General features: G+C 44.6%; 1 protein-coding gene across 4 annotated transcripts in view; it reads left to right on the top strand.

The window, feature by feature from the left end:
- The window catches only part of MSH3 (mutS homolog 3), a 246,423-nt gene that overhangs the window by 180,460 nt on the left and 43,348 nt on the right, over nucleotides 1–22,615 (top strand). For all 4 annotated transcript variants that reach the window (XM_068247988.1, XM_068247981.1, XM_068247994.1 and 1 more), the window contains exon 19: nucleotides 4,499–4,613. In XM_068247988.1, coding sequence (XP_068104089.1) covers nucleotides 4,499–4,613 — 115 coding nt within the window. The remainder of the gene's footprint in view (nucleotides 1–4,498; nucleotides 4,614–22,615) is intronic.

Genomic DNA, 22,615 nt, shown 5'->3' with positions numbered 1-22,615 from the left:
CTGAAACATGTCCAAGCAGAATTACCATATGGTGTTGCTGTGGCAACTGTGCTTTCAATTCTTTTCTCCATGGCATGCCAGCTTTTTTTTTCTGCTTGTACATATTGGTAGTATTCTCTGTTCTTAACTGATGCAAACATGGAACAATCACAACAAGAGTTCAGTTTGATCTGTCTATTAACAAATTAAATTGGGAAAAAATTAACATTACCAGTTCACTCCAACTATTGCTACTGATTCAGTCTAAACCACGTGTCAAACTCCAGTCCTTGAGGGACAGATCCATGCCGTGTTTAGCATGGACTGAGCAATGGAGAAGCGCGTTTTACTTGATGAATCACACCTTTCCTGATTCAGACCCATCCGTTAATTTGAGCTGTGCCAGAAATGTGTGAGGACCTCGGCTATTGAGGAATGGAGTTCAACATTTATGGTCTAAACTTAACTAAGACATTTAATAAAGGGAGCCCTGTCCGAAACATTGTGTGCATGAAAAAGTATGGAATCTTAAAGCGGATCCGAGATGAAAAACTAATTATAACAAGTAACTTGTCTATATATCTTATCTAAAGTTTAGATGGTTTACACAGCAAATCTAGCTACAAACAGTTTGAATAGAATATGATTATTTCGTCCTGTGATACAATGAGAGCAGCCATGTTGTTTGTAAACATTACACAGAGGCAGGCTTATCTGTATCTTGAGCCATCAGCCTAATCCCCTCTCCTCCTCCCCTCTGCCTCTGAAATCAATGGTTAGTAACACCTCCCCCTCCTCCTGCCCAGACTGAGCTCCCATGAGCCCTTGCTACTGCCAAGGCTCCCTGAAAACTTGTGGGCGTGGATTTTTTAGTTTATAGGGAATTAGAGTATTAAAACAAAAACAAAAAAGTATTTGGCTTGAGGAATGCCCTATAAACAATAGGAAAGGAACACAATTATGCAATGTGTAAAAGTTCACCTCAGATCCACTTTAAAGAGAAACTTTAATCCAGGTTTGAACTTTATCCCAATCACAGACTAACCAGCAAGTTCGTGGTGAACCAGAACTCATTGAAGGGTGTAAGGGGCTACAATGGTCAAAAAAGCCCCCTTACTAAAATGCATGGAAAGCAAAAGTTTGCTTTCTTAAAACAGAAAGAATTTGCAATAATTCAGGTTGGAGTGAGCTCCGAGATGTCTCCCAGTGCATCACTGCTGAATATATGCAAATCAACCATTGTTGTCCTTAGAAGCTAAACACCCCTCCAGATTTGTTGGAATGCAATGATGTGTCAGCTTGTTATTTGTACAATAATCCAACACGCATACAGACTGTTTCGGATTGGTTGATCCTCATCAGTGCATGGCATGGGTTAAGCCGACACATCATTGCATTCCAGTGGATCTGGAGGTGTGTTTAGCTTCTAAGGACAACAATGGTTGATTTTTATATATTTAGCAGTGATGCACTGGAAGACATCTCAGTGCTCACTCCAACCTGATTTAGCGCAAATTCTTTCTGTTTTAAGAAACTTTTGTTTTCCATAGCATTTTAGTAAGGGGCCTTTTTGGACCATTGTAGCCCCTTACAAATTCCTAGGAGTTCTGGTTCACCATGAGCTTGCTGGTTAGTCTGTAACTCTTGGTCTTTCAAGTCCTACTCCACAGAGCCAAATAATCCATGCCATGCACTGATGACGATCAACCAACCTGAAACAGTCTGTATGCATGTTGGATTATTATGGCTCTTTACAAATAACAAGCTGCCACATCATTGCATTCCAGCGGATCTGGAGGTGTGTTTAGCTTCTAAGGGTACAATGGTTAATTTGCATAAATTCAGCAGTGATGCACTGGGAGACATCTCGGAGCGCACTCCAACCTGAATTATTGCAAACTAGTTGACCTAAACCCGTTTAAAAACAGGCTCTAGGTCTCTGCATGCTGCTCGCGCACCCGCCCGACTCCCTATCTCGTCCTCCTGTCCCAACTGTTGTCTGTACTGCGCACATGCGCAGTACAAAAATCCACAGACAGGGGAAGGATGACGCAGGGACAGTTAGGTTTTATTGTACAGTATAGGATGCTTTCTGTTTTAAGAAAGATAACTTTTGTTTTTCATCCCAATCGGTAACAGATATCTCCTTTCCGACGAGAGATCTTTACCTTTTCTTGAGTAGATCATCAGGGACATCTGTATGGCTGATAGTGATGAAACTCTTCCCACAGTGTGATGCCATGGCCCTGACAGTTTCCGGTCTATGAACATAGTTGCAATTTGGGAAAATAACGGTTGTTTCCAACTGCCAAGCAAGCAATATCTCCCTCTGTGCATAAAACTCTCAGTAATGAACATTCTACAGAGGTCACCTGGCAGGACTAAATATGCTGCTGCCTGTGATAAATTTAAGAATTTAAATCGAGGAGAGGACGTATTTTACAATGGGAAAACACTGACTAAATAATTCGTAAATTAATATTGTAAAAAAAAAAATGTTATTCATAACATTTTTTTCACTACAGCTCCTCTTTAAGTGTACCCCATATAAACAAGTAAAAAGCCACATTATTGCAGACTCCATTAACACAAATCACTTACATCATGGGTCCATGTAGCCAATAACCCAGCAATAAACCAACACTGATCGAACAAGGAGTTGCAGAGTCCTACATTGACCCAATATACAAGTTGTTTGTGTTTATGATGTGTGCAGTAAAGTGGCATTTTATTTGTTTATTGAGATGCACTAGTAAGTGTACTACATATAAATTAGAATATCATTGAAAAGGCCATTTATTTCAGTAATTCAAAAAAGGTTCATTACACACAACGTGATCTATTTCTAGCATTTATTTTTATTTTGCTGATTATGACCTGCCCGCAATGAAGACCCCAAATTCAGAATCTCAGAAAATTGGAATATTGTGGAAAAGTTCAATATTGTAGACTGCGGCTGAAGACAGTGCTTCAAGAGCCACCATACACACACAGATGTATTCGGGACATGTGCTGCAACTGTCGTATATTCCTTGTCTCAAGCCACTCCTGAACCACACTCCTGAAACAGCATCAAAAGCATCTTACCTGGGCTGATAGGAAAATGGACTGCACTGCTGTTCAGTGGTCCAAAGTTCTCTTTTCAGATGAAAGTGGATTGAGCATTTAATTTAGAAATCAAGGTCCCAGAGTCTGGAGGAAGTGTGGATAGGTACAGAATACAAGTTGAATGAGGTCTAGTCAGTGGCGTATCTAGAGGGGTGCAGGCATGGCATTTGCTATCGGCGCCACAGTGCTATGGTGGCAATGCCTGCCCCTGTGTTGCACCACCACACCTGCCCTAGGGCTGCACCACCATGCCTGCCCCGGTGCTTCCTTGTCACTCAGACCGCAGATCAGCAGTTTTCGAAAAAAGAGAGAAAGCAGGCGCACAGTGACCGCGGACATGCAGCAATTCATAATTGGTCAGTCCCCGCATGTGAAGTGTACAGTGTGGGTACTCTGTCTTTTTGGTTGGTGGTGATCTGAGGTATGTTAGTCATCGAGAGTCCACTGACACCAATGCAATACCCTGATGGGGGGAGGGAGGGGGCGACCTATGCTAAGAGGAGCTTAGGGGGAAAGATGGAGACACCTTCCACTACCTACACAAAAGGTACTTCTATACTTATATTGGGCATCTCTGGTTACCTGTCCTGGGTAGGATACCTCTGCACCCTGGATACCTACACAGGAGCCACACCTCTGTCCCAATATTGGGCGTACATCGGGCTACATAATACTGGGGGCACATCTGGCTACCTATTAGTATTGGTAGAGTTTGCTGTCTATGCACTTCTGCCGTTGATCGCGGTATCGCTGTGCATGATTGGAAACCACTTTAGAGTAATGTTTTGGCTTGGAAAGCACTGGAGAGTTATTTTACAGAGGAGGTGAAACATAAGGAGAGAGAATTCACAAGATAAGTTTTGTGACTGGACTCCGCTGAGTCCTGATGCAGGTAAAGCTGCTGTGATACACATGCTACTGCTACACAGTAATCTGCTAGACTGGAAATTGTTTACCTCCCCTAGAAAATTAACAGGTGAAATCTGATTGGATTGGTGGATACAGATGCCTGTACATTTCTTATGCTGGGCATACATGGAGCGATCCGGCAGCTCGATTAGCCGCCAGATCGACTCCCGCCGCGTCCCCGCCGCCGCCCGTATCGATTCCCGCTCATCCCCGCGGGCGCTTCCTTATCTTCCGCTCGATTTCCCGCTATTGTCCGCCCGCGAGGATCGAGCGAGGAATTGATCTGCGCGTTGATCGGACCTGTCGGATATTATCAATCGAGCCATTAGCGGCTCGATTGATAAGGAGGTGTCGACCCGTGTATGCCCAGCATTAGATTTTGATGAACCAAATTCTAGTTGGGGATTACTATTTGACTCTAACTAATAAACCAATACCGTGTTATGGAGAAAAGAGATACTATGTTATTGTTCTGCTCAATTCTTCTTATACATGTTCCCAGGCCAACCATTCATGACCAGAAAAGTGAAATTACCATAAAAAATGGCCGCCATCCTGTCATAGACTTACTTCTGGGAGAACAGAATCAGTATCTGCCAAACAGCACCAGCTTGTCAGTAAGTAATAAAACAATCCAGTCACCGCCCATTCAGTGGGATCTTACCCCTTCCCTTGTGTTTTGTGTGCTAATGCTGCGCCCTATTGCTGCCCTCTGCTGGTGGTCAATGGCATGCTCAAAATTCCAGCTTGTTTGCAATGTTTGATTTGGCTAACCTAAATCCTCTAGGAAATGCATGATATTGGTCCATTTTCCAAGCAGCATACAATCTGTGTTTCAAGGACAACTGTAGGGAGGCTGCAATGTTTTTTTCTCTTTTGTGCAGTACCGGTTGCCTAGCTGTCCTGCTGATCCTCTGTCTCTAATGCTGGGCATACACGGAGCGATCCGGCGGCTCGACTCCCGCCGCGGCCACCCGGATCGATTCCCGCTCGTCCCCGTGGGCGCTTCCTTATCTTCCGCTCGATTCCCCGCTATTGTGCGGGAAATCGATCCGGCAGGTCATCGGACCTGCAGGATATTATCAATCGAGCCATCAGCGGCTCGATTGATAAGGAGGTGTCGACCCATGTATGCCCAGCATAATACTTTTAGCCATAGACCCTGAACAAGCATGCAGCAGATCAGGTGTTTCCGACATTAATGTCAGATCTAACAAGATTAGCTGCATATACACAGTTCACACAGCGCAGATATACTTCTCTTGATAGATATGTCTCTCCACTCCTCCCCCTGTGTGCACTCAGCGTGCAAAAAGAGCAAACAGGGAGGCTTTTAGTGGAGTATATAAAATAATTTATTACTGGATAAAAGGCAGGTATAAACAGTTCGAGGATGGGCACTTACTTAAAGGGAACCTTAACTGAACGGGAGTAAAGAGTTTCACTTACCTGGGGCTATTACCAGTCCCCTGCAGCAGCCCTGTGCCCTCGGAGCCGCTCTGGAATCCTCCGGTCCCCCGCTGTCACTTAGTTTCGTTATTGACGACTCCCCAGTCGGCCGGCCGCCATGCGTATTATTGGACGCATTCCCTACTGCAATTAGCACAGTTGCGGACCGCAACGCGTACAAACATACGCGTTGCCGCATTCTGCACGCGTAGATATGTGGCAACGCGTATTTTTGTACGCGTTGCGGTCCGCAACAGCGCTAATTGCAGTAAGGAATGCGTCCAATAATACGCATGGCGGCCGGCCGACTGGTGAGTCGTCAATAACGAAACTAAGTGACAGTGGGGGACCGGAGGATTCCAGACCGGCTCCGAGGGCACAGGACTGCTGCAGGGGGCTGGTAATAGCCCCAGGTATGTAAAACTCTTTACCCCCGTTCAGTTAAGGTTCCCTTTAAAGAGGGTCCCAATCCACTTAGGACCCTCTCTGGCTGGTATCGCTTCCCACCCTATCTGGTACTTAGGCCCCTCTACTCGATCCTGTATCCGTGCTGCCCGCTCCTGTCCCTGTTTGCTCTTTTTGCACGCTGAGTGCACACAGGGGGAGGAGTGGAGAGACATATCTATCAAGAGAAGTATATCTGCGCTGTGTGAACTGTGTATATCTGACTGTTTGGATGCGATGCGTTTGGATGCGTTATACTTACAATTGATTGGGGCGCCACGGTTAACATTCTGAAAGATTAGCTGCATGCTGGTTTCTGGTGTGATTCAGACACTACTGCATCCAAATAGATCAACAGGGATGCCAGGCAACTGGTATTGCTTAAAGGGATACTGTAGGGGGGTCAGGGGAAAATGAGTTGAAGTTACCAGGGGCTTCTAATGGTCCCCCACAGACATCCTGTGCCTGCGCAGCCACTCCCCAATGCTCCAGCCCCGCCTCTGGTTCACTTCTGGAATTTCAGACTTTAAAGTCTGAAAACCACTGTGCCTGCGTTGCCGTGTCCTCACTCCCGCTGATGGCACCAGGAGCGTACTACACAGGCCCAGTATGGTCTGTGCCTGCGCCGTGCGCTCCTGGTGACATCAGGGGAAGCGAGGACACGGCAACGCAGGCGCGGTGGTTTTCAGACTTTAAAGTCTGAAATTCCAGAAGTGAACCAGAGGCGGGGCCGGAGCATCAGGGAGTGGCTGTGCAGGCACAGGATGCCTGCGGGGAACCATTAGAAGCCCCGGGTAACTTTAACTCATTTTCCCCCGACCCCCCTACAGTATCCCTTTAAGGGGGAATAAATATGACAGCCTCTATATACCTCTCACTACAGTTGTCTTTTAAGGTGGATGCATGCTGGAGTTATTTGCATCTCATTAACCATCTCTGCTTGCCACACATGGACTGTAGGGATTTTTTTTCCCAGTTTGCATGCAAAAGTAATGCACACTGTAGGCTGCTTGTGATTGGGCCGATCCATTACACTTTCTGCCACTTTGGATTGGCCCAGTTACAAGCTGCATACATCCTGATGCAAGGCAGGAAAATTAGCCTCTCACTGACCATCTCTAATGCATAGGCTCTGAAAACTCTTACCAACATATCTGTTGTTTTTAGGACCCTCCTGAAGGAACGTATTGGAATTGGTTTGTCTGTTCACGTTCAGGCTCAAATTACACATTTAGTGGAAAGAGATTGAAACAGGCTTGCTATTGGCTTCAGTCTTATATAAAGTGTTTGGTAGTACAGTAGAGCCTCAGTTATGCTGCACTGACAGGGATCAGCTGATGCTGGATAAGTGCTTTCTGGATGCTTCAGAGTCAATGTTAAAATAGGCCCAGCTAATACAGTACTACACTCCACTCTATAAACATACCATGAACTCTATACTAAAAGTAAAATACAATAATTGAAAATAAATTAACTCTGGGGAGTGGTGGAATCCAGTCTCTAAGCACAGCAGAGCTCACAAACAGCCTAAGCAGTTGGCCTTCACCTCTGTGAGTACTGCCAGGGAGTTGTGCTGGTTGTATGAGATCGCTGGTTAGTTGAGTTTAGGATAACTGGGACTCTAATGTACTGTTTGAAGATCATTGATGCTGTAAAATAGATTAAAGGGAACCTAAATGACCCTAAATTGTCAACCCCCCCCCCCAAAGTCTCTCTTACCTAGGGCTTCTACTTGCTCCTTGCAGCCGATGTGTGCCCGCGCCGGGACCAACCAGTCCTCCGGTCACCGCAGCCAGTCAGCTGGTTTTTTTTTGCCGATGATGGCCACTGATCACGCTCCTGCCACCGGGACTATCCTGCGAGATTTGCTCCTGGTGCCGGAAGCGGGATCAAGTACACTTGGGGCATAGTGACCATCGACTGCCCAGTCGGCAAAAATGAAACTCGCTGCCGGGGACTAGAGGATCGGTTTGTCCCGGCACGGGCACACAGTGGCTGCAGGGGGCTAGTAGAAACTTCTTTTTTTTTTTTTTTTTTTTTAGAAGGTCAGTTTAGGTTCCCTTTAAGACTGCTTTTATGGTGATATGGCAAAATTGCCTCAAAAAGTAGATCCATCCTAAGTGCTTCAGAAATGTAGATAAAATGCAGAAAATTTCCACTTATTTACATAAGACCCAGATCCACCCACCATCTATAACCCGTCCATTCACCTAACCGTAACCTTTACCCCAATACACTGCATGTCTATCACCAGCATTTAAAGGATAACTGGTACCATTAATGTGAAGGTCAGTTATCCACTTCACTGATGTGCAACCAAATTATAACGCCCTCCCTGCTTACTTTACTTATTCTTAGATAAGTGTGTGGACTCTGGGTCCCTCCCAAAAAAAAAAAAACTGTTGTTTTCACATCCCAAAATGAACATGGCAAATACTAATAAGAATTTGATTAATAATTACGGTAATTGTAGCAAGTCTTATATAAGTGATGAATAGAATACCAGTGTAACAGGACAAATGTAATTTCAGAACCTTCTTAAACCATGGCAGCCGTTTTTTGCTTCTCACTTCAGGCTCCTTTTACCTGGAAGATAGGGCCCATTCACACTACAAATTGCAAAACGGTAGCGCGATTAGCATGGTAAAAATCACTGGACACTTCCGCGATTCAGAGCGATCACGATCAGCACTTTATTAAGCACTCTACCGCGATACCTCCAGAATCGCGGCAAAGTAATGCAGGTACGAAGATTGGCGCTAATCACAAATCTCCCGCGATCAGCGCCAATCGCGGCAGTGACATCACCGCCATGCACCTTCTATTGCGCTAGCGCTTTAAAGAGCGATAGTACTTCAGCGATTTACTGGGAATCATCCACTAATCGCTTAAGTGCGAACTGGCCCATAGTATTGAGCAGTAGCAGAACCACAACCTACAGGAAACTCGTGAGACCAAGGTTCCAAGCCTGTATGGATAGGTGCAGAAGTGCTGGCATGCACAGCTTCAAATTGAATTTGTGAATGCTTATAATTTACTCAAAACATATTTCCACAATTATTTTGCTGTGGCCTATTAACTCATGATGATGTAAAGATGTTCTATCTATGAACTATTTGGGATGAACGCAGTGGACCTCTTTAATACAAAAACACTTGAGGAAATTGTATTCGAATAAGCCATGATGGAAATTGACTGCTTCTTCAAACCTTTAGAAGAGATAGTGCTGTATTTAGTGTTGTTGTTTGAATTTGGCATTACAATGTTCAGGACCCAAACACACGCATTCAGCACTGAACAGCTGGACCGGTTGTATTTCAGTTCAATCCAATATTTCTGTCCAATATTTCCTTCTTCCAGCTTGGACAGAGAAAGTATCTGAGCTCAGTGACACACATCCCGTCCTGCTGTTCCGTGCTGAAATGGTACTGAATACCTATCTTAGGGTCCCAAACCATGCCAAATTCAAACACTAGCTGTACTCACTGTGGCTGGGGATAGTTGACCTGTCATTTTGCACAATGTAAAACCTGAAAGATAAAGACAAATCCATTGTATCATTTTGTAAACTGGCAGCATGGTGAGTAAAGGCTATGGTTAGGCTTAAGCCGCATACTCACCTGACAACCCAGGAAGCTGGATCCCGGCGATGTCCCCCAACGACGGGCATTCCCCAGTCCATCTTTCTGCAGGCGGGTACACGTAACGGCACATGACTGGCGTGAATGGGAAGTCAAGTAGTTGTGGTAATTGTCAGGAGTTGTCAGGGATCCAAAAGATCCACAATGATGGTCGTTATCTCCGTGTGTTGCCATTCATGTAATTGCGTGCCTGTACCCACATTGCGAGATCATGGAAACAATCGCTCGTTGCTCAAAAAGAGTGAACCTTTGCTGCTGCTGCTGCAAAAAAAAGTTTCACTTACCTGGGGCTTCTACTGCGCCCCTGATGACGTCCGGTGCCTGCACCGCTAAGCCACGATCATCCGATGCCCCACTGCGGCTTAGTTTCGCTTTCGGAAATTGGCCAGTCACCGAGCCACTGTGCCTGCACAGCGCTGGGCATGTGTACTCACGTCGCCATCCTGCACATGCACAGTGCAAGATTTTTAAAAAAAATTTTATGCCGCAGTTAAGGTTCGCTTTAAGTAAAATCACATTTAGCCAACAGTCCAGGCTTTTGGCTGAAGCCATTTATAAATGACCTGCTGCTGTTTTCTGCATTTCTGAAGATCTAGACATCAATGTCTGTGTGTTTTGTTCTCCTTCACAGAGTCTATCTAGCATGAACATGTTTGCGGTCTACAGCGTTTATTTAAATCACGCTATAGTAAATGCATTATCTGACATAATAGAGTTTCTTTATCGGTGTCTGTAAAGTGCAAACTTGCCATTGATGTGCTGCTATTTCCATATTAATGCCGGCTTCTAGTGTTGCTATGGAGAAGAGCAGCCTACATTTGTAATGCTTCGCTTACATTGTAGCAACATTCTCTTCATCTGTAATTTATTTATATTATGTATCTTTTATTGTTATCAAGTTTTGCTTCAAGTGGAACTCCAGCCTATGGCTTCAATTCATCAAGCATTACCGCATTCGGTAATGCTGAAAACAGCTGACTTAACGGAGCACTTATGGCCCATACTCACGGGCAGCAAAAGTAGCCTCGTCCCTCCGCGTACTCACGCGGAAGAGGGACCGGCGGCCGCGACGGAAGCTATCGCCGACGTTCCTCCTCCCCCCGCCGGAAGCTATGCGTATCCCAATGGAGGTTGCTGTTGCTAGTCCGCGTACTCACGCGGACTATTGACAGCTGCGGCGGAGTTGCGGCGGCGACTGTCGCCAGGCGATTGAACATTTCAATCGCCTGGCGACATCAGCGACGGGCGACAGTTCGGGTTGCGCGCCCGTTCCGGGCGACAGTTCGGGGTGCGCGCGGCCCATACTCACGGGCGACCTGTCGCCGCAACACGCGCGGCCGCGTGTTGAGGCGACAAAAGTCCCTCGTGAGTATGGGCCATAAGAAAATGTTAATTCAGCAAAGCTGTTACCGAATGAGAAGCTGAAATGACAGAGCAATGAGATAAATTACCGACCTGTGCTCAACACATGTCAGCAAATGTCAGTAAATGTTAATTCATCAAGGTTACCACATTCGCTAACACATTCGGTGATTATCTCCAGCCGCGTTCCCAGCCTGTCGGCGGCTGTCGCCGAACCGGAAGTAGCCGCCGGCGGGGACAGGACGATCGGAGCGGGGCTGCGAGGGCACCATCCAGCTTCGGGGGGGCTGAGGGATGCCCCAGGTGAGTAAATGTCATTTTTTTTTTTTGCCTTAAGTATTCCTTTAAGAAACACTGATGGACAGATTCAGAGCAGCAGAGGCAGTATAAGTAACAGTAAATATAACACCTTTACATGTAAAGGGATGTCTGGATGCCTTCTATTGTTATCAGCTTGTAACAACACAGAGACATTCCAAGCTGCTCTGCACCACTTTGCTGTTATCTAACAGCCTTTGATGAACTGAAGCCGTAGTACTTCGGTAACTTAATGAACCTCTACCACACATGGGAAAATATTGATGAATTAGCACAGTGAAGTGTAAAATACCGAATGCGGTATTTTAAGGACTGGGATTTTGTTATCGAACACCCTTTGATGAATTGAAGCCAATGTCTAGATTATTTAATTATTTATTTTAACGGAAAGGTGAAGGAATAAAACTTTTGTCAGTTTTTAAGTGCTTTCTGTATCCAAGATGGAGGGAATTTGAGAATTTACCAGATTTCCTGATTACTCAAGCAAGTTTTAAAGAGGCACCATAACTGCCTATAGAAGAATGCAGTACATTCAGGATACCCACTTTTACCTTCATTTTCATGGCTTCAGCCCCAGAAACACTTCCTATATTTATATATTGCTGTGTATTGTATTTAACCCCTGCCCTCCCAGTGATGCTTAGCCTAGGCTGACTAGATATGCGTAATTCTCGACCCCAGAGCATTCTGGGAAGCTAGGTATATTTTGTATTGGCTTTGGAATTCTCAGAAACCAATATTCTGGAGAGATCACTTGCTAGTACTAAAGCTGCTGTCATCTGTGATAAATTTCAGCATATAAATCGGAGTGAGGAAAGATTTTACAATGGGCAAACAGTCACATTTCTTCACTATTGTTCCTCTTTAAAGAACAAGCGACACCGGTGCTAACCTAAAAATGAAAAAACACATATATAAGTAGATAAATACTACTTCTACTTACATAACAGATGTATTGCGCTAGCCACGCAATGATTCCTGTGAATTTTATGGAAAAACAGAAAATCCTATTCTAGGCAGTGGCCATCTTGCCAAGCTAATGCTGACATCATAACCTCCCTGACTCTTGTTCTCCCCCCTTCCTTCTCTTGCTCATTGTGTATTCATTAGCTGCCCTCCTCCCAGAGTCTTCAGACACTCCCACTGAGGTGTATACTAGCAACTGCAATGTCTTTTTTTTTTTTTCTCTCTTTTTACTCCTCCAATAGCTGAGTCTCCTCAGCCTTGCTTGTAAACACAAGTGATCAGAGGGTGTTTCTGAAAAGCAGCTGGGCAGGGAAATAAATAGAAGAGGAGGAATATATTATAGATAAAAAGAACTCCCAGCATTCAACTGTTTGGCACTGACTACTAAAGGGCCAGTGCTCCTAAAGTCTGTGATAACTTGAAACCATAGCAGCAGAAAAGTTTTGCAAGTTTTGAATGCAGGATTAGCATCGTTATCATTGAATACACTCAGACCAGTTGCTGTTGAAATATGATTTTTATGGTGACAATACCGCTTTAACACACACACTGCCCCAAGCTTATTTTAACACCCTAGTTGCCTTGAGTCTGCTAGGAGAAAAGCACAATATAAATTGTCATTTGTCTAGTTTTTTTTAGTAAACTCTACTTGAGCAAAGTTGCACATACACTTGTTGATTTTTCTGGCACATTTCATCCTTATAATCGAATCTGCTAGAGATCCATGTGACAACATGGCCAGCCAGCTATAATATCGAAACTATTGATCACTGACCGGCCAGAAAGATTTCGTCAGTGTGCCAGCAGAAAGGTGAGTGTGTGCTTTGCTACCAACACTCTGCATGGGCCTGTGTGGGCACCTTTCTAGATGGGGTAAGACCTGGGGGCTCGGCAGTTGGCCCTGCACACTAGCTCCATACATTATTTATAGATTTTAAGGTAAGATGTATTCAAATCTATTGGCAGTGGCTTGCAGTGATAATCCCTCTCTGATCAGATTTGGGTCGGGTCTTTGGCCTGTTGGAAAATCCTTAACCTATGACTGAGATAGAGAATGATAACATTAGGCAGTAAGTTTCACTCAACAATTTCTTGACAGTCTTGAAACAACTTTTGTGCACCTACTTGAGACACCCTTTTCCAGGGGCAGAAAAGGACCTCAAAATATAACTGAGCTTTCTGCATGTCTCAGTATGTATGGCATCCTTTTCTTTGTGGTCTGTGGATGTAGAGCTGATGTGACTTGCCAGAATGTTAGAGTTGTTTCTTCTGATCAAAGAACATTCTGCCAGAAGCTCTGTGGCTCGTTGGTATGTGTTTTAGCAAGGTCCGGTATGTTTGTCATTTGTTTTTCTATAATGGTTTTTGTATGATCAGTGGAGTCTTTTGTTATTCACACCAGTGACACTACAAAAAGCAATGGATAGTGCAATCAGACAGGGTGTTTTTTGCACCTCCTTCTGTCTCCTTGTGCCACCTTCAGTCCGCTATGAGGCACCTCTGCCCCCCTGTGCCTCCTTAATCTCCCTTTGTGCCTCCTTCTGTCTCCTTGTACCACCTTCAGTCCCCCTGTGCCACCTCTGCCCCCTTGCTTGTGCGTCCAGAGATGGATTAAAGTGAAATGGTGCCTTAGGCAAGCAACGACTTTTGGCCCACACTTGATGGCCATCTAGCTTTTTTGGCCAGATTTGTCGGGGTTTAGCATAAATCGGGCCCTAGACTCTCTCCAGGCCCTAGACACCTGCCTAAGTTAACTTGTGAATGATCTGGCTCTGTGTGCGACCCACTGTGCCTCCTTCTGCCCCCCTATGTGTTGCCCTCTGTCCCCTTGTCCCTCAATTTGTTCTCGTCCCCCTCCTGCACTCCCCCAGTCCAGTGTGTAAATGCAGAGTATGGTGGAGCAGAAGCTGGGCACTAACCTCCCCTTTGGAGTCCTGTGTTATGCCTGTGCGACCATCCTGCCAGTTTTCTGCTCCCTCTAGTGCTGGCGCTCCTCATGATGCTGGGCGCTAGGGCATGTGGTGAGTGGACAGGCTGAAGCATAGCACTGGACTCCAGTGGAGAGGTGAGAGCACAGCTTCTGCTGCACCATACTCTGCATTCACACACTAAGCTGGGGTAGTGCAGGAAGGGGATGTGCAACAAAATGCGACAGGATCGGTGGGTTGTTTATATCTCAGACAATCCCTGTATTATGCATCCACCCTATATGGCACATGGTTTATATTCTCTAGTGTGCAGTGTTTTTTTTTTTTTTTGGGGGGGGGGGGGGGGGGGTTGATGACAGGACTTCTTGCCTGGAGTGACAAAAAGAAAAAGGCTAGAAGCACCCCTACTTGTATCTCTTTGGAAGTTGGCTCTTCCTTCTACTCTACCATTCTCTCTATTCTTCTGTCTATTCTAGGCTGGATTTTCTTCTAGTGGCTTTTTTTACAATGCTTGTCCCAAGGCCCTTAAAAGGGACCTAAGGTGAGATACATATGGATGCTGCCATATTTATTTTCTTTTAAACAATACCAGTTGCCTGGCAGTCCTGTTGATGTTTCTGGTCAGTAGTGTCTGTATCACACACCTGGAACTAGCATGCAGCTAATCTTGTCAGAAACATCTGATCTGCATGCTTGTTCAGGGTCTATGGCTAAAAGTATTAAAGGCAGTGGAGCAACAGGATAGCCAGGCAATGTGCATTGTTCAAAAGGCAATAAATATGTCAGCCTCCATTATGTTTCTCACCTCAGGTTCCCTTTAAATGTCTTCATAATATTTGCAGCTGTTGTGGCAGGAACATCAAACTGCTTGGAGGGTCTTATAGTCTTTGCTTTTAAGATGCTTGTTTATACCATTCTTTCTCTTCAAACAACCCTTTATTGCTCTTCCTGATCCCGTGTTCAGTGTGAAAGAGTAGCTGTTAGGTATAGGGTCTCAGAGAAAATAAACACATATATCAGTAGCTAAACATTGGCTGTACTTACATTACATATGCATTTCACTGTCCACGTTTGGATTTCACAGAATATTTATATAGTATTTGCAGAGAATGATGCTCCTGACAGCTCATGGCAGGTTCCATGTTTGTCTGTCTCCTATGAAGCCAATTGTGTCCTCATGTCCTGCCTGCTTCCTGATGATTAGACTCACAAAAGATCGGTAATGTAAAACACTACTGTGCAGTGAATATTAATTAGCCATGTGGCTAGGAACAATAGCGGACTCCTGCAGTGTACTCTGCTGGGAGTTTTTTCATTGCTGTGAGCTGCTGCTGTTGTAACACGAGCCCTGTAACTTATCACTAGCAGCCGAGGGGAGAGCCCCAGAATGCTTCTTAAGAGCTTGGGTCTAACATCCTTGCAGTTCAGCACACATCAAAACTAAGAGAGATTTTTAACTTCAGTATTGCCTTCTTGGCTTCCTTCTAAACTGTTTAACACAGGAGAATAGAGGTTTAAATTAGCTTTTGCAGCCTGACAGTTACTCTTGAAACACGCAGTCAGTCCTCACATATGTACAGGCGGCCGTTAATAGGGAAATTCATTAAAGCGGACCTAAACTCAGAACTCCCTCTCTGCTCTAAAAGATAAGCAACAAGCATAATAACCTTTAAAGAAAAAACATTTCTTTGTTACAGCTGATACAAACCCTGCAATAAAACTGCAATGTGTCTACTTCCTGCATTCATGGAAGCAGACATATTGTTAACGTCCTGTGTTTACAAATGAGCTTTTCTGCCATGACAGTCAGCTGACATAGCAGAGAGATCAAATTACAACTAGTGATTAGTCACAGATGAGGGGGAATGAGACAGACTAAACTCTAAGTACACACAGCCTGCATTTCTATATTTTCCTTCTGACCAGTGCAAGAGTTCAGGTCCACTTTAAAGGACTTAAGCGGCGGGGACCCGGGGAACGGCACGGAGGGCACGGACGGCGTCCTCCGTGTCCTCCAAAGTTATACAGGTACATAACTTTTTTTTAAACACTTGGCCTCGGAAGTCCTTTAAGTAAGTGATTAGTTGGGCTTCATTAAAGGCCCTAGAAGTCATTTGGTTTCCTCGCCGTAAATCAGGTCATCCTCAGTGCCCCGCTGGCAGCCTCTAAGGATCGCCGTCTTCTGCTCTGGCACGTGTGAACGCACCCACATCACATCACAGAGAGCAATTGCGCAGTACACTTCCAGTGATGTGGGCGTGTACTCAACCCCATCGAGGGTCGGCAGTCCTTAGAGGCAGTCAGCAGGACACCAAATAGGACCGTTCCAGTGCTGAGGAACCCAAATTGACCTGAGGATATGGAGGCTGATCCTCTGTGAAATGCGTTGTCTGTACCACCCCTTTATCTTGTATGCCCAATAAATCTTTCCAACCCACCTAGCATTTCCTGCTCTTTGAATATTTCAGTTGCCGTGGCACTACCTAGTAACTGTATCTTGAGGAACTCAAATAACATTTAGGGGCTGGAAGCCGCCTCAGGTAAGTAAAACTTGATGAAATATTTCACCTCATAAGTGCTTTAAAGAGGAACTCCAGTAAAAATAATGTAATAAAAAAAGTGCTTCATTTTTACAATAATTATGTATAAATGATTTAGTCAGTGTTTGCTCATTGTAAAATCTTTCCTCTCCCAGATTCACATTCTGACATTTATTACATGGTGACATTGTTACTGTGGGCAGGTTATGTAGCTGTTTCTAGCTGTTCTGGCTGTTACAGACAGCTGTAAACAGCCATTTCCTGTCTGTGAACATTGTTACATTGTGGCAGTTTGCCCAGAGTACCGCGGTACCCAGAGCTTCTTGTGGGAGGGGTTTCACCACAATATCAGTCATACAGCGCCCCCTGATGGCCTGTTTGTGAAATGCAATAGATTTGTCATGTAAAAGGGGGTATCAGCTACTGATTGGGATAAAGTTAAATTCTTGGTCGGAGTTTCTCTTTAAGCATAGTTGATATAAGCTCCTTTATCCTATAAAGCACACTTGAATTGTAGTAATTTCAGCCATAATGGCACACCTTTTATCTGTCTAATGTCCACCAATGCTGTCACAGTTCACATTCCCCAACACACATCTCTCGACAATCGGCCAATCACTGGGAGGTGAGCACAGTAATATAGTTGGGGGGAAAGTGGATGTATATGGTGTATGGTAATGTGGAGGACTTGTGCTGTCACACGTGGCATATAAGAGCCGGGGCCTGTAGCAGCATTGGGTGACCTTTCATTAGATAAGGCCAGTGTCAGTCACAAATGGTTATCTCATTGAGCTTGAATTAAGAGTCACTCTAGACCTGAGCCCGGTCTTTTGACATCCTTTAGTGTAATATTTGAAAAATATTGTATTTCTGCTGCAGATGTAAATTACATTATAAACACTGAATAACTCCTCTTTAAAGCGGAATATAACCCTGCATTTCAACTTTGCTCTAAAACATTATTTACAGCATATTATATGCAACCAGTATTTTTTTTTTACTAGACCAGCATTGGAAGGGTTAAACACAGAGGTTTAAAGTTCTGTGGAGAGAAATGCAGACGTTCAGATAGATACATTTAACTAAATAGAATGTAACAAGTGATAAATGTTACACACTCTTTGGCTTTCCTCCAGCTCCTTCTCAGTCAGAGAGAGTGAGTCACATTCCACACTTAGATACATTTATGTAAACAAAATGTATCTATGTAAGCTTCGGATGCGTCTGCAGTTCTCTCCAGGAACTTTAAAGCTCTGTGTAACCCTTCCAGTGCTGGTCTAGTAAAAGAAAAAAAAATGCTGGTTGTATATGATATACTGTAAATAATGTTTTAGAGCAAAGTTGAAATGCAGGGTTATATTCCGCTTTAAGACAGTGTTGTGATAATACCCATGTATTTGGATGGAATTGTTGCTATGCAGCGCAGCAATGATTTCTACATCCTCATCTGACAATTTATGCAGTAGACTATAATGATGCAAGCAAAAAAGTAAAGATGACCAGCACTTGCCAATTCTTAAAAAGCAGAATATTTATTCACAAAAAAGAGTGAATAAAAATAGCCATGACATCCGGACTCCCAGAATGTAACTATAGCTCTTGGTAGTAAGTATAGCTCTTAGCTGCATACAATGGCATGAGGACTTCCTCCAGAATAGGTTACGCCTCCATTGCAGCCCAATTCTAGTCACAACGGACTGTCGCCGTTTCGAACGGATAAACCACTCTTTGTCAAGTGAATCAGCCATACAGGCTAGACCTGGCACAGCCGTTGAAGCAAGATAGGTGTGCTGTCCAAGAAGTATGAAACGTAGACTATAATGATAGCTTGTAACCTGTAATCTTGATTTGGAACAACATTATAATGGCCTTGAAGCAAAGTAGGGAAGCTTAGCGGTGCACAATGGCCCTGGCTGTACTGGATATATCCATAGGCCTCTCATACTGGTAAAGCAACCATTGCCCACCCATACCACAGTCTGAATCTATTTAACAGATATAGATGTGTTTATCATGTTTACAAATGACACTGCAAAAAAAAAAAATAAGTTACTTTAAGGCTAAAAGTACTGAAGGGAAAGCTAAATGGAGACTACCATATTTATTTACTTTTAAGCAATACCAGTTGCCTGGCTATCCTGCTGATCCTCAGCCTCTGATACCTTCAGCCATAGACCCTGAACAAGCATATGCAGATCAGGTGTTCCTGACATTATTGTTAGATCTGACAAGATTAGCTGAATGCTTTTTTTAAGGTGTGGTCCAGCACTACTGCTGCCAAATACATCAGCAGGGCTACCAGGAAACTGGTATTATATAAAAGGAGACAAATATGTCAGCCCCCATATTCTTCTCAGTTCCGTTGCCCTTTAAAGTGTACCAGAGATCAAGCTTTACTAAGATTTAACACTTACCTGGGGCTTCCTCCTGCCCCATAAACACGTGAGTCCCACGCCATCCTCCCGCGGTCTGCTGTTCAGTCACATTCAGTCTGGGTCTTCTGTGCATTCGTGGACCTACTGTGCATGCACAGTAGACCCGGCCTGACATCACTGAGCCAGAGACCAAGGCTGAACGGCAGACCATGGGAGGACGGCGTGGGACTTTGACGTGTTTATAGAGTGGGAGGAAGCTCCGGGTAAGTATCAAATCTTACTAAAACTAGATCTCTGGTTTACTTTAAGTCATCTGGGATGTCTGTCACCAAGAAATCGGACTGGGTACCACAAAGGAGTAATAATTTCTGCTTTACCTCCAACATGTCTTGGGACCCCTATAGTAACTATAAAAAAAAAGAGAGATAGAAAGGGCAAGTGAGTATGACCCGGTTGAGCACAAATCACAAAAAATGAGTACTATATCAAAAAAACTTTATTAATCCAAATAGTTAGCATCCCCACCCGGACTCAGCTAACTACCCTAGCCCTGCTAACTGATAAGTGATGCTATAGAAACTGATCCAAATAATGGTGGTCCCTCTATACAGCCACCCTCCTAGTTGGTAGGATGCAAGGTAATATGCCCATAATTCTTGGATGCTCGAATTAGTCCTTAAACAGAACTTAAATCATTGTTAAGAGAAACAACAAGTGCTGGTCCTCTGATGGATCCAATATATAGCTTTGCAGACACCACAATAGCACAACATCAGCACATCCGGTATAGTTGGTCTGTAAGGTAATGGACTGGTTAGTAGGCAGCCATGAACCTAGAGTTCCATGTGAGGCAAAGTTAGTAAGCTAAAGCAACGTATCAGCAGCTGAAAAAGCATAGCAGGTCCAGCCTTGTGCAGGTTAGCAACAAGCAGGTCAGGTATTAATGCATTGGTATGATTAGTCTGTCTGGCATCAGCCTGATTTACCAACAGCGTAGTTCCATGCAAAGCCAAAGCCAACAAAGTACAGCAGCAGGATCACTTCACCACAGCCGCTAATCATGCAGAGATGTTAGTCCAGCCAAAGGGTAGAGCACATATGCCATAAAATGCACGCTGTGTCAAGGCGGCCTGCTCCGTGTGGCTAAGATGCAGACCAAATGATGGCATCAGGCAGATAAGCTGATCAAAGTTCATGTCCCAGAGGGACTGGCTTACGTGTCCCAAGAATGGTTGATGGGGTCAGGCTGGAGTGCTGGTTTCACCAGAAAATCCACAGACTAATGCTGAGTCCACGTGTGAGAGGAGGGTAGAGGCCGGGACGCAGCACATGCGTCCTCGACCGGTTTCGCCGGACTTCCGGCTTCCACTGGAGGCTGTGCGTCACCTATAGTAACTAATTTTAAATTCTAGCGTGCTTTGTCCTGACCCAGCCCCTAATGCATCATGGGAAATGGTAATGCTGTCATCACTCAACAAATCAAAGTGAGCTGATCTCCTCCCAGGAGCCTCCGTAGTGCCACCTATATTCCCTCCTCCCATGACTTTCTTTCTTCCCAGTCCTTATTCTTGTCTCATGAAATTGCAAATGCAGCCAACAGACCTGCCCAACTCTTCTGCACGGTTGACAGTCTCTGCAATCCATCTTGCAAGAAATCCAGCATCAGACCTTCACAGGAACTGTGCGAGAAATTTGCCCACTTCTTCTCAGACAAAGGTGCAAAGACAGGTGCAAAAATAGCCTACCACCATGGTCTGATTTTAAGGTAATCACTGAAAAAGACATCTTGGATATCCTCTCAAACCTTTGCCAGACTACCTGCGATCTGGACCCTGGCCCCACTAAGTTCATGTTGAAATGCCCTGAACTATTTACACCGGCATTCCACAAAATAGTCAACGGTTCCTTACAAGAAGGGTGGTTTCCCTCTACTCTGAAAGAAGCAATCGTCAGGCCACTACTCAAGAAACCATCCTTAGACCCAGATGCTCTAAACAGCTACAGACCTGTCTCAAACCTCCCCTTTCTGGGAAAAGTTATTGAAAAGGCTGTCTACCTCCAACTTGAAGCCGGGCTCTCCAGAAACAACATCCTTGACCCTTTTCAATCTGGCTTCAGGAAATATCGCAGCTGTGAAACAGCCCTCACCCATATTTGCAATGATCTGCTCATTGCAAGAGACAAGGGTCAATGTTCCATCCTGATTTTGCTTGATCTCTCAGCGGCTTTTGACACAGTCGATCATGAAATCTTGCTCAACAGGCTACAAGAGTACTGTGGCATAGATGGCATTGTTCTCCGGTGGTTCAACTCCTTCCTGGCTGGCAGAACACAAAGGGTAGCCTTAGGGCCCTTCCTCTTCAACCCTGTACCACTAAAATACGGTGTACCTCAGGGCGCAATACTATCCCCTTTACTTTTCACCATATACATGCTACCACTTGGAGAAATCATACAAAAACATGGCCTGACATATCATTGCTATGCTGATGACACCAAGCTATATTTGTCATTCAAACCTGCCGTCACAGACCCTACTCCACAAATAAACGCATGCTTAGCTGAGCTTCAGGAATGGATGAATAATAATTGGCTAAAACTTGAAGCTGACAAAACTGAGGTTCTTGTTATCGAGGGCCAGGGCTCAACAGCAAAGCAGCCCCAGTCTCAACCAACACTGCTAAGGATAGGGAGCTCAGACCTGAACAACTCAGACTGTGTGCTCAGCCTGGGAGTACTGATTGATGGGAAATTAAGCTTCAGGAATCAAATCTCAGCTGTTGTGAAACATTCTGTTAAGCTTGGAGGTGTAGTCTCCACAGTCAGCATGCAACACATAAGCTGACGTGAAGGAGGTACACACACCAGCACAAGGAATCAGGATATCCCCAGTTTAGTGGAGGAGAGGACTGACTCCAATAGGAGATTGTGGTGCACAGAGCCGGTGCAGATCCGAACAGCCACAAACAACACTTTCGTAATAACGTCTCAGCGCAAAGTAGCGCTGAGCGCATAAACCAGGACTGAGGAGATCAGGACAGGTAGACAGAATGAACGCTTGCTTAACTAGCCACTACTTGGTGACAGCAAGCGTCCACAATAAAACAGACTGGAATGAGGCAGCCAATGCGTATGCAGCGATGGCGTGCCTCACAAAGACAGGACAGGATAGTCAGGAAATAGCAGGATCAAGATAGATGAACGTAACACAGATAAATATATAATAAGTATGATTTCCTAGCGTATTACAATTACAGCTATCAATGAAACTATTTGTAACGTCTGACTAACATATGTATATATCGGCAATGAACCGATATATGACATAAGCAGGAACACTGACTTAGGACTGGAACGATACAGAGAACAGGACTCAGAAGGATTCGCTATCTTTTCGCAGAGATGAACGCAATCCACAAACGGAAACAGGACAGGATTCAAAAGGATTCGTTATCTCCTCGCGGAGATGAACGCAATCCACAAACAGGACCAGGAACAGGATAACTAGCTCAGCACGGGTGATCACGATACGCGCAAACTACCAAAACGTGCTGGAAGGCTGACTAACTGAACACAGGAAATAAACAGTTCGTGTA

Source organism: Hyperolius riggenbachi, chromosome 1, assembly GCF_040937935.1.
Source record: "Hyperolius riggenbachi isolate aHypRig1 chromosome 1, aHypRig1.pri, whole genome shotgun sequence".
NCBI lineage: Eukaryota > Metazoa > Chordata > Amphibia > Anura > Hyperoliidae > Hyperolius > Hyperolius riggenbachi.
Note: the sequence above shows the minus strand (reverse complement) of the source record. Positions and strands in the feature narration are given on the sequence as shown.